At 42.3% G+C, this 12,555-nt stretch overlaps 1 protein-coding gene across 1 annotated transcript in view; it reads right to left on the bottom strand.

The window, feature by feature from the left end:
- LOC126458277 (uncharacterized) overlaps positions 1 to 12,555 on the bottom strand; it is a 608,335-nt gene that overhangs the window by 79,259 nt on the left and 516,521 nt on the right. The window contains exon 3 of the mRNA XM_050095209.1: positions 3,247 to 3,389. Coding sequence (XP_049951166.1) covers positions 3,247 to 3,389 — 143 coding nt within the window. The remainder of the gene's footprint in view (positions 1 to 3,246; positions 3,390 to 12,555) is intronic.

Here is a 12,555-nt window from a genome sequence, read left to right as displayed (position 1 = left end):
GCTTACCTAATCATAGACGTCTTTCTGATTGGCTAGCAATGATGTCACACTCAGGACGGTGGGCGTGACCAAGCCTATTTCATAACAGTTCTCTCCTTGCCCGATTAGCAGTTATTCCAGCGTCGAGGGACGGCGCAACTTGCACCACGTAGTCCACCCACCGTTGTGGGCATATTCATTTATTAGTTCTACCTTTTGTTATATATATATTTACTATTATAACGATCCCTCTATCTGGTAATATGGTTTTCCAGAGTCTGAAGATGGTTCTTAAATAGAATCGAAACCGGCTACTCCAATAAAAATAAAAAGTTGCGATCAATACTGTTTTTGATCTTCAAATTTTAATGTTAAAGATCGCTGATAATGTTTTCAAAAATTTTACAATGCATCTATCCTTTGGCACCATACCCATCTCTACATGTCTTTTTTTTCTTTCCTCTGCGCGATGGCACTGCCAACAGGACAATGTAATGTGTTACACAGCTCGCAGTGTACGTGCGTGGTTCAGATAGCACCACTCCCTTGTCCACCATACTGCCCAGATTTAAATCCAGTCGAGAATCTGTAGAGCCATCTCGATCGCACTGTTCGCCCTGTGGCTCCTCAACCGAAAAACCTAACGCAGCTGGCCGGGGCAATGGAGTCGGCATGGCTCCACATCCCTGTCGGCCTCTTCCAGAACATCGTTTACTCTCTTCCTGCACGCCTCGCAGCGGTCGGCGCTCCGAAATGTGGTTATCAGGGCTTCTGACACGTGGTCACAGTGATGTGATTGGATAGTGTATAAATTTAAGCGCCTGGAATTTTTTCTACATATTTTTCTTTGGGCTGTAACCTTATAAGGAAGTGAAACGTGGACGATAAACAGTGCAGACAGGAAGGAAATAGAAGCTTTTGGGATGTGGGTTTACTGAAGAATCCTGAAGATTAGGTGGGTCGATGAGTAACTAACGAAAAAGTTCTGAATTGAATTGGGGAGACAAGAGCTTTGTGGACCGATTTGACTGAAAAGAGGTCTGACAGGTAGTAAACAACGCGAGGCATCAAGGTACAGTGAATCTGGTAAAAGAGGGTGAGCCGTGGTAGAAAATTGCTGTTTCGAAGAGTGCGCCGCAGCGCGTAGTGTGAAGCAGCCGCCCTCCGTTTCTGGCGGTGGCGCCGCTGTGGCAATCGTAGCTTTGGTGTCTCCCTCTGGTGTGAAAGGGGAAAGGTTGCCTGTTGACGTGCATTTAAGGGGCGCTATGAGCTTGCCAGTAGTCAGTCTGGGTCAGTCTCTCGTCCGCATTTGTGAGGCAGTTAGTGTCTGTCTGTCGTCCGGAGTGCTTGTACGTTTTTCGTTCGCGTCAACCTTTAAAGCCGGCAAAATGAGAGTCATTCCACTCCGCCAGTAAGAGAACTCAGCGATTGGTCGCCCGGTCGGGGCTTACTTCCTGCATCTGAGTCTGCGCGTTAGGCCGCCAGCCTGCTCGAGTTTGCTCAGGCAACAGTCATTGGCGGTTGGATCGATCGGTTGGTCGGTCGCGCACTGAGACACAAGATGACTTGTCCGCATTGAGCGTCGGCGCGTGTTAGGTCGCCACTTGAGTCCAGTGGGAAGCGCCGTATAGAAAGGGGTAGTGGCTTCGCGGTCGACACGAGAGCAACAGCAGTCGACCCACGACATCGGTCTGGCCGGCGCGAGCTGTGACGCTGTGAGACGGGAGATCGGCGTGCCTTCCTACGTCCGTTGAAGCGCCTGGCAGCGGACGGATCGGGAGAGCGATTTGGGGGTGCTGCGCCAGGTCTTCTCGAGAAATCGCAGTTTATTAGAAGTGATTGGTGATATATTGTTTGATTTACTCTTGTTAAGTTCTACTTGTTTTCTTGGTGAGGTCACCAGCCGTTTCGCTTTGGGGTAGTCCCAACTTTCTTCTCCGTTTCCCCACCCGCGGGAAGGTGGTTATTTATAAATTGGGTGGTCCGTTTTTCTCTTGTGGAGTAGGGGCGGATTAGAGCAACCTGCGGTGCGGGTTGTTCGGTAATCTCCCTATCAATCTACCGTACGTTAATAGCTGCCTCTGTCATGTTTGTCGGATTTGGTGTGTAACGGCCTAATACCTGAATATGTTTTGATCTTTGGAGACTTTGATATTATTGCCTATGATCTTGAGAGACAGTATCTGTGTACTGTAGAGCATCTTAACTATTATTTGGCCAACCTTTTAGAATTTTGTATAAGATTGCATTTCATGGGCTTTTATTTAAATGATCATTTTAGTATATAAAGTTGCACCCTTTCACTGTAAGACTTTTCTTAGAAGTTAAAATCAAGTTGCACCTTCGGTGGTCAGGTTAATATTTTAATTGTTAGTGTTTTGTACCATTTTCATCCGTCCTACAGGGGTACATAGCTTGTGTGCTTGTGAAAATTGTTAAAACCTTTAGTTTAAAGTAATCCGGTGTGTTGCAGATTTGCACCAGTGTAGTCTTTCAGAGGCTGTTGTGAGCGGTCGTAACTACGGCCGTGTCAAAAGGGAGCGGCAAGGTTCGCTACCCTAAAGCTCATACAGTTAAAGCTTGTTTCTTTCTGCCTCTGAATAAATTGTAACTTTGATATTTAGAGGGCGCTTTCTGATTATAATTTTAAATCTGTTTCTTTAAAAAAAAGTACTTTTAGGCGCTATTAAAGTGAATAAAATTCCCATTTGTTAAAAAGGATTTTGCTTATGGTTTCATCAGTTACTCCCTGGCAACTACTTCCATGCTTACATAGTGTGATTCAATGTGTTAATGTTCTTGATGAATCGTTAGTAAATAAAATAAATTCTTAAGTATATTCTTTGAAAATAAATCACGGTTCAGAGGGAAGTGTGCGAGGATAAAAATGTAGATGAAGACCATTACTTGACTATGGCGAGAAGGTTAAGGTTGGTGTAGGATGCAGTGTTTATGTACAAATGAACATACTTGTACAGGATAGTCTACTGTGAAGAGTTGTATCAAACTGGGCTTGGCATTCAAATGGCTCTGAGCACTATGGGACTTAACATCTGTGGTCATCAGTCCCCTAGAACTTAGAACTACTTAAACCTAACTAACCTAAGGACATCACACACATCCATGCCCGAGGCAGGATTCGAACCTGCGACCGTAGCGGTTCCAGACTGAAGCGCCTAGAACCGCACGGCCACACCGGCCGGCCTGGGCTTGGCAGCGAAGACAACAACAACAACAACAACAACACACTGGGTGTGTGCAGCTCACCTTGACCTTACACCGGTGCGCGCCCCACGGCTGCAGCTCGCAGTAGTGCACGAGGAAGCCGAGCGACTCCGGAGCTCCGCCGTCAGTCTCCCAGCGCAGGCGCACTTCGCGGAAGTCGGGTTGCGCCACCAGGTGGCGCACCTCTGTGGCCAAAAAAGGAAGCAGCGTTAGCGGGAACTGCGAGTTCCCGGAATGCTCGACAGATGGCGAAAGCAGAACAACCAGCCCGACAGTCTCTACCTGAAGGTAGGCGCGCTTGCAGACACACTGGAATAAAATATTCTTTTAAACATTCTTTTTAAGATAACACGAGTCGAGGTGTACAATGTGAATTTACAATGCTTGGCAAAGATTATGTTATTTAAAGCGAAACTGAATCAATATGACACATAACCTCGAATCACATGTATGGACATATACAAAAAAATGGCACAGGGTGAAAAACCGCCGCTATTGCGGCTGATATTTCCATTCCACTGCAGGCGTGCCACAAGACTCCGTCTTCTCTCGTCTTCTTTATCTCCTCTCCTTTACCTCCTCTCAGCTCCCGGTACGCCCAAACCATCTCAACCAGTCCAGCTCCTTCAGTACGTTTATCACACCACCTTTCTGACCCTCTATGCTACTCTCAAGAAATCCAAAAATCCTTGTATATTCATCTCAATCCGTTTATCTCCTGGTACAATCAATGGATCCTCAACATCAACCCCCCCAAAGCCTACGCAATAATCAAAGGACGAACCACCAGCACCTTCCGTGCCCATGGCTTTTACCTTACCATCTACGACCTTCTATCGAGTTAGGTAATAAACTAACATACACTTGGAGAAACAGTTGATCAGCAACTAACATGGACACGTTATCTGTCAGCTATCAAACAGAAAGTACATGAATATTGATAACAAAACCATCGGCTGTATTTACACGTGGGTCTAAGCACAAATGGGACTTAACATCTAACTATGGGACGTAACAAACCCAAGGACATCACACAGGCCGGCCGATGTGGCCGAGTGGTTCTAGGCGCTTCAGTCCGGAACCGTGCGACTGCTTCGGTCGCAGGTTCGAATCCTGCCTCGGGCATAGATGTGTGTGATGTCCTTAGGTTAGTTAGGTTTAAGTAGTTCTAAGTTCTAGGTGACTGATGACCTCAGATATTAAGTCCCATAGTGCTCAGAGCCATTTGAACCATTTGACATCACACACATCCATGCCCGAGGCAGGATTCGAACCTGCGACCGTAGCAGCAGCGCGGTTCCAGACTGAAGCTCCTACAACCGCTCGGTCACAGCGGCCGGCAGCCCTTCGCTCTCATCGAGCGAGGTGGCGCAGTGGTTAGCACACTGGACTCGCATTCGGGAGGACGACGGTTCAATCCGGTCTCCAGCCATCCAGATTTAGGTTTTCCGTGATTTCCCTAAATCGTTTCAGGCAAATGCCGGGATGGTTCCTTTGAAAGGGCACGGCCGATTTCCTTCCCAATCCTTCCCTAACCCGAGCTTGCGCTCCGTCTCCAATGACCTCGTTGTCGACGGGACGTTAAACACTAACCACCACCACCACCACCCTTCGCTCTCTGTATTTTACCCCTACCACCTCAGAATCTGAAAGAGAGTATTCCAGTCAGCATTCTGAAAAGCTTTCTCTAAGCTTACAAATGCTGTAAGTTCGTCTTTCCTCAACCTCTCGTGTAAGACAAGTCGTAGGGTCAGTATTGTCGCACGTGTTCCAACATTTCTGTGGAATTCAAACTGTCTTCCCCGAGGTTGGCTTCCATCAGTTTTTCCATTCGTCTGTAAAGAATTCGCGTTAGTATTTTGCAGCCGTGACTTGAACTGATAGTTCTGTAATTCTCACACCTTTCAACACACGCTTTATTTGGGATTGGAATTATTATATTCTTCTTGAAGTTTGAAGGTATTTCGCCTTCTCATATATCTTTTTTTGTCATGACCCGTTCCCCCAAGGCTATCAGTAATTCTAGCGGAATGTTGTCTACTCCTGGGGCCTTGTTTCGACTTAGGTCTTTCAGTGCTTTATCAAATTCTTCACGCAGTATCATATATTCCATTTCATCTTCATCCATGTCCTTTTCCATTTCCATAATACTCCCTCAAGTGCAAAAGCCTTGTATAGACGCTATGTATACTCCTTCCACCTTTCTGCTTTCCATTCTTTGCTTAGGAATGGTTTTACATCTGAGATCTTGATATTCGCACAGGTGGTTCTCTTTTCTCCTAAGGTCTCTAATTTTCCTGTAGGCTGTATCTATCTTACCCCTAGTGACATACGCTTCTACATCCTTACATTTTTTGTCTAGCCATTCCTGCTTTGCCATTTTGCAATTCCTGTCGATCTCATTTTTGAGATGTTTGTATTGCATTTCACCTGCCTCATTTTCAGTATTCCATATAATTATTGATCGAATCTGAAAATTTAAAATGTTGTCACAATCTATTCATAAAGAAGTATAATTTTACGTTATAGGTTTATCGCGATCTTGTGGGTACTTTGATACAGTCTTTGCAACTACAAGAAAACGCCTGTTGTTGTCATCAAATGCGTTTCGTTTTGTTTAAATAAAATACCAGTGATGATATTTCAATCCTGGTTCTTCGCCTACATAAGGAAACCGCGTCTGCTTGAACGTTTTTTGGTTGTTTATTTTTTTGGCATATTTGTTTGGCACTGTTGATTCCGGCTTAATATCACTCTGCTTTGCAGAACTATGTATTCTGATATTAACACAAGGCAATACTACTCTCTATTTACATCTTTATTGTACGGCCACACGTATGAAGAAGTATCACAGTACAACTGTAAAAGTTAGAACCAGTGTATATGTATAGAGTAGAGTTGCGTTCCACCAAAACTCCGGTTTGCTTGTTTTGGTACGGTATACAAATGACCTAGTAAGTGGTAGGGCTGCCGTAGTATTGGTAGAACTGGTAGGGAAAGGAACATAAATGAATGAGTGACAGAAAAACTAGGAGCCGACGACTTCTCTTTGTTTTTTTATTGTTTGTTTGTTTGTCTTGCACATTATTAGAGCCGTCTATCGTTAGACCATTGTGTATATTATACCCTTACAAAATATAAATTTCATTTTATAAGTAATAAAAATTAGATGATCATGTAGCTTCTGTGTTTTCATTTAACCCAAGCAATTACTTTTGACGCAAGTACAGGTTACATGCAGAAACATAAAAAATCTATGTAATTGTTGTTGTTTTTTGTAATCAATAGAAGTTCTTCACAATGATCAAAGACAATAGTTTCCTGTTAAAGTTGATAACTGCGGAAGTTGTTTATGAATAACACAAACATGAGTTAGCCAAATACTGAAGCGATGTTTGATATGTCTTTTTTTTTTTAATTCACCTTTTCTTGAGAAATTTGCGTTTTCTACCGCTGTGTGATAAATCTGTTTTTTTTTTTTATTTTTATTTCAACGTCCGTCTGTTTCACGTTACAAATTAACAATTTTAGAATAAAATCAAAGTTAAACATTGAGAATTACAATTTTGGTGTGAACACTGTTTACTTTCAAGTGACACACAGGAGGACAACTATGTAGAAAAAAATGTTCCGTAGTTTGCGCGGTCCTTTGGATATCCTCACTCAGTTTCCAGATGGCTCATCGCTTCCAGTTTCTATGGGAATGCTGTAAGACACTGATCACATACGCAAACAAAGCGATCGAAATGAGGAGAAGCCTGATAGGTATGCAACACACCTAACATATAAGTAATGCGGGTGCCATCTTATCTGACCAAGGCTACTAGGAAAACTACCATAGTGTACGCTTACTTCCGATAGTCTACCGTAGCCCACGGCAGTTTTACAATTCTATCTTGAGGCAGTGTAACTCCCGCCACATGCAACTCACGTCGCACAAATTACGCAGACTACGAGTATATTCATCCAGTATTTGAGGGTAAGAGCACTTAGCGACTTCCATCAAACCTTTACAAATGATTTCAAACCTCTATGAAACTTTATCTCACTGATACCCTTATCAAAATAATGAAAGGAAAAAACTTGTAGCTTTCTACATTTTCGCCGTTCGTGCAGTAAAACTTCAGTACCAGGCGTAACACTTTAATTTATTGTTTTTTTTTCTACTAACTTTATTCGGAAAACATTTTGCAGAAGTACTTACATATACCACTGAATGTACCTGCAAAATTATGTCATAGTATGACACATAGTTTAGGAGATACGATACCATAAAGACTGAGATGCTTGAAGAACCAGCTGTTCTTGGAACGGGGCTGGTCAAACTGTTTTGTACACGGGAGTTAAGAAATAGGGCATGGGGGAGTTACTAGTTGAGAGATTAAATGAACATCATATGATTACTTTACAAGTTGTCAAGTTAGCTTGTTCCAGTTGTGAATAAACATGAGTGCATTGAAGAATAAGTATAAACCGAACGAGTGACGTACTCAGTGGGCGAAACGGTTGAAATGAAAGACAGTAGTACGCCAATTTCGCGACTGCAGCGAGAAAACGTACAAAAATAAACGAAGAAGAGATGGAACAGTAACTCACCCAGACAAGACATCACTAGTTGTTACTTTTGTGTAGGAGTTAATAGCTCGCTTGTCGCGGGTAGTGGGTAACGGTTTCATTCTAGCGTGATCTGTTTGTACGCCGTCTACCTTAGAAAGATCCTGTTGCCGTCAAATTAAACGAACTGTAGTACTTCGAGGAGGGAATTTCGCACTTCCCGTGGTGAAACAGAGAGAAAACTGTACTCTGATTTACCAACAAGATGAGGAGAGCTCCGCACGGCAATATCACGTGTCTGTGGCACTATCTCCCATATTTCGCGATAATACAAAACATGCCGCCCTCCTTTATACTTTTTCGATGTCATCCGTCAGTCCCACCTGATGCGGATCCTACACCGCATAGTCGTACTCCAGAATAGGGCGGACAGGCGTGGTGTAAGCAGTCTCTTTAGTAAACCTGTTGCACCTTCTAAGTGTTCTGCTAACGAATCGCAGTCTTTGGTTTGCTCTACCAATAGATCTTTCGGGAATTTGACTTCCACCGTCAACTGCAAACGATCTGGATTTTTTTGGAACACTCTGCAGTAGATTATGCAGAAGTGTATGATCCAGTTCCTGATGCAGATTGCGTATCTTCAAGGGATTCAAGTGACGACGTCCTCGTCGCAAGATCTCTCCCGATATGCTCGGCGGAACCACAGGCTAGCATATACAGTAGTAACAGCCACTGTTTCGAAAGCTCTTAACGTCTGACTGTTAGCATTACACTAGCATCCTTTACGACGAGAAAGCCAGCCGTAAGATTTATGTTAGTTTTTACCTATTTTGCTACTCAATTAACAAATTAGTTGTTATATTTTCGCGTTCCAAGCACTAGAAATTATCAAGAGACATGAGTGATCGTGATCAGTGACATAAGGACATCTTCTTCATGTAGAAATATCTTAGAATATGTTTGTAACAGCAGCTTCTTCCTCCGAAAGCAAGGGAGTACAAACACAGTTATATGTCATGCACGAGAAGCATATGTATGTAATGTCTGTTCTCTTTGTGATAGGTACTTCAGTTGACATATAAAAATTTTGTATTAGTGCACTTCACTCCATTTTCTCATACACGAAAATTTTTATAAATGTAATTACTTTTGCTTCAAAACCGAATGTATTGAAGATTCTTGCCGTTTGTATCTCAGATGTAGTAGCACTCGCGGAATGGGTTTCCTCTGTGTTTGGAAACAGTTTTACTCCCACAACGACTTTTCAGCCTCTAGAAGAGGACTGTGCGCTGACTTGAAACTTCCTGGCGGATTAAAACTGTGCTCCACCCACTGAGCAATCTAAATACGATTTCCCCCCCCCCCCCCCCCTCTCCCGACGAATTAAAGCTATTAGGAGCGGTCGGAAGTTGTTTTGTGATACCTGCTGATGAACAAATTTATATAAATATTTAGAAAATGTCGGTAGATCATTTGCTCGCAGAAGGCAAAGGTCTCGGGTTCGAGGTCCGGCCCCACACAGTTTTAATCTGCCACGAGGTTTCAACAGTTTTGTCGCTTTTGACGTTTTATCATTACGTCTATGTGTTTTTCTGTTCAGATACAGTAATTATAGGTTATTGGCTACATTGAAATTGTAGGTACTGCACGCCATTGAAGTTTTCTGCGTTGCACAGTCGCTGGTTTGTCTGTAAGTGTATTGAAAACACTTGACGATTTTGAGTATATGTACGACGTCTTTGTGCAAACGACCTTATGCTCTTTACTTGCCATTTTTGTTCTTAAAAGAAAACGATTCGTGAGTAAATATCTGTAATTTACAGGAGAATCGTAAAGAAACTGCCCTGTAAAAAACAGTCTCATACTTACCAGCGTCGTTGGTAAACTAAATAAAGACAAATGTGTAGTCATATTGTAGTTCTTGCGAATTTTTATGGCTATCATATGCTCCCTATTGTACAAACTATGTTACAAATGAATACAAAGTTAGTTTGTTAGTTACTTGTAGGTTCCATAGATGATTTGAACGATTCTTTTATCGAAATGATGTAGAACCAAAATAGTGACTCTAGTTCAGTTTAGTGGTAAATTAAAGATGTTAGTCGATCGATCAACTGTTGAGGTTAAGTTTGTTATCATTTCCAGATTAAGTTCTTTATTGCAGTCGTTCCTTTTTCGGCTCTTTTAATAAGGTTTGGTTTCAATGAGAAAAAGTTTATTTTATTAAGTTGAATTAGAATAGCTCAAAATATAATAAATAGGGAGAATCATATGAGTGGTGGTATTTGAGGGAATTGGATTAATAATTCTCCGTCAGAAGTTTTGCAGCATATGTATACGTGATTTGTGTTACTACTAACGGATAAGTTATTTTAGTCCTACTCACGCAACTAGACTTTTTTACTGGCTACCAGTTTTTAAGTAGAAATTCGGTAGTGGAACGGAAGCAGTTTTACAGGAAAAATTATTTTAAGTTAAATTTTAAACTTGTTTCAGTGATTGTCAGACATTTTATGTTACTGGGAAAACGATAAAAAAATTTATTGCTGCTTATTGCACTCCTGTCTGTGCCACTTACAGCTTGAATAATGGGTAACAAAGGAAATTTTTCCCCTATGCTGTTGTAGGAATGGACATCACTTTTCTTCTCAAAATGTGAATGGATTATTTATGAGGAACTTTACTGTTCTTCTCAAATTGTGATGAATTATTTATGACGAATTTCATTAGCAACACTATTCGCACTCATCCGATGTCGTATTTTGAAATACCATTTACGGCCCGACAGGAGCGATGCTGTCTCAGTGTATAAGGAAAGGCCGAGCGGGAATGTCGTGGCTGTACGAGTTAGATTATGATGGGATTCCGGTGAGGAGAAAATGCAGACCACTCCATTCGCGCAATGTTCTTTCTCCGGCGCCTGAGAAATGCTGGTGCTTCCGCGGAGATAACCGTTCTTATTCATAAAATTCAGATACCAATCCACTCTAAGACTGAAAAGTAGAACACGACAGGTCAATATCTCGGTACTGTACCGTTCTCTGTGAACTATCCTACTCCGAAGATAATATGGGTCGAGACTGCACGTCCACCGTGTCTGGAATGTCCCAGAATGCTTCGGGAGTAGCGCTCAGCTGCTTACTCTTCCACAAACCATCCAGCTTCAGGTTTCCCCATGGTTTCCCTACAACGTTTAAGACAAATACCGGAATAGTTAAATGGGAAACCGCACTGCCGATTTTCTTTGCCGTTGTTCTCCGATCTACATCTATACTCTACAAAACAGTGTGAAGTGCATGGCAGAGGGTACATCCCAATGCATCAGTTATTAGGACTTCTTCCCATTGCAAACACATATGGATCGCGGGGAGAATCTACATCTACATAAATACTCCTCAGGCAACAGTATGGTGCTTGGTGGAGGGTATCTCATAGCAATACTAGTCATTTCCTTTCCTCTTCTACTCGCAAACAGAAAGTGGGAAAATGGCAATCTATTTGCCTCCGTACAAGCCCTAGTTTCTCTTACCTTCATCGTCCTTACGCGGAATGTACGTTGGAGGCAGTAGCTTCAAATGCCAGTTCTCTAATTTTTCCCGAAAGGAACGTCGTCTTCCCTCCAGGAATTCCCATTTGAGTTGCTGAAGCATCTCGCTAATACCTGCGTGTTGATCAAAACTACCATAACAAATCTAGCAGCCCCCATCTGACTTGCTCCGATATCTTCTTTAAATCCGTCCTGGTGGGTATTGCTTAACCCGCCGAGTACAAGTGGTCTCTACCTGGAACCAACATTTTATTAATTTTCTTTTGGAGTAGCCGGCCGCGGTGGTCTAGCGGTTCTAGGCGCTCAGTCAGGAACCGCGCGACTGCTACGGTCGCAGATTCGAATCCTGCCTCGGGCATGGATGTGTGTGATGTCCTTAGGTTAGTTAGGTTTAAGTAGTTCTAACTCCTAGAGGACTTATGACCATAGATGTTGAGTCCCATAGTGCTCAGAGCCATTTTAACCATCTTTTGGAGTATCAGTGCCTGTCGCATATAACCACCGTCTATATTGCAAGTCAGAGACGTCTTGTGGTATGCTGAGGTATTTCTATGAATGCAGTGCATTGTAACTGTCTGTTACAGTGGTCAATGCAACAGTCGGCTAGTACGTGATTCTAGAAAACCATGATGTGTGGTTTTTACACTGATCATATTGAGGAGATCATCGACAATGAAATTAAGTATATCTAAAGATACTGCAACGGAAATGTGAGTAGTACTTCCGCTGTCATGAGTGTTTTCGAAATGAAACCACTAGAACAGTATGTACTTTGATATAAATTTATTAAATTTTAGGGCTATTTTTGCTTCTTATTTGCGACTATAATTTGTCTTAGGCACAGAGAGAGTGGGATGAAGAACTAAAACAGAAAAATATCGACGGAATCGTCTAGTACAAGGAAGACGAAGATCTGAGGTGAAATGTCTAGCTTTTTCTGACGGTATTACAATAGTTTCTGAGGACAAAACGGATGCAAGGATAATGGTAGAAACATTGCACCAAATTGAAGCTAACACTGAATTACAAATATCGTTTGAGGAAACAGAATACATTGAACACATACAGAACAGAGAAAAAATACACAGACACAACCCGGACACATGAAAAGAGTTGATAACTTTAAGTATTTTAGAGAATGGATAGAATCAAGTGGATCAGATAACACCACAACCGAAGGGAAATCGAGCAAACTGGAATTGATATACAAACTCACCCTAAACCGATATAATAAAAGATCCGTATAATTC

The sequence above is a fragment of the Schistocerca serialis genome, chromosome 2 (genome assembly GCF_023864345.2).
Source record: "Schistocerca serialis cubense isolate TAMUIC-IGC-003099 chromosome 2, iqSchSeri2.2, whole genome shotgun sequence".
Lineage (NCBI taxonomy): Eukaryota > Metazoa > Arthropoda > Insecta > Orthoptera > Acrididae > Schistocerca > Schistocerca serialis.
This window is presented reverse-complemented; position numbering and strand designations above follow the sequence as displayed.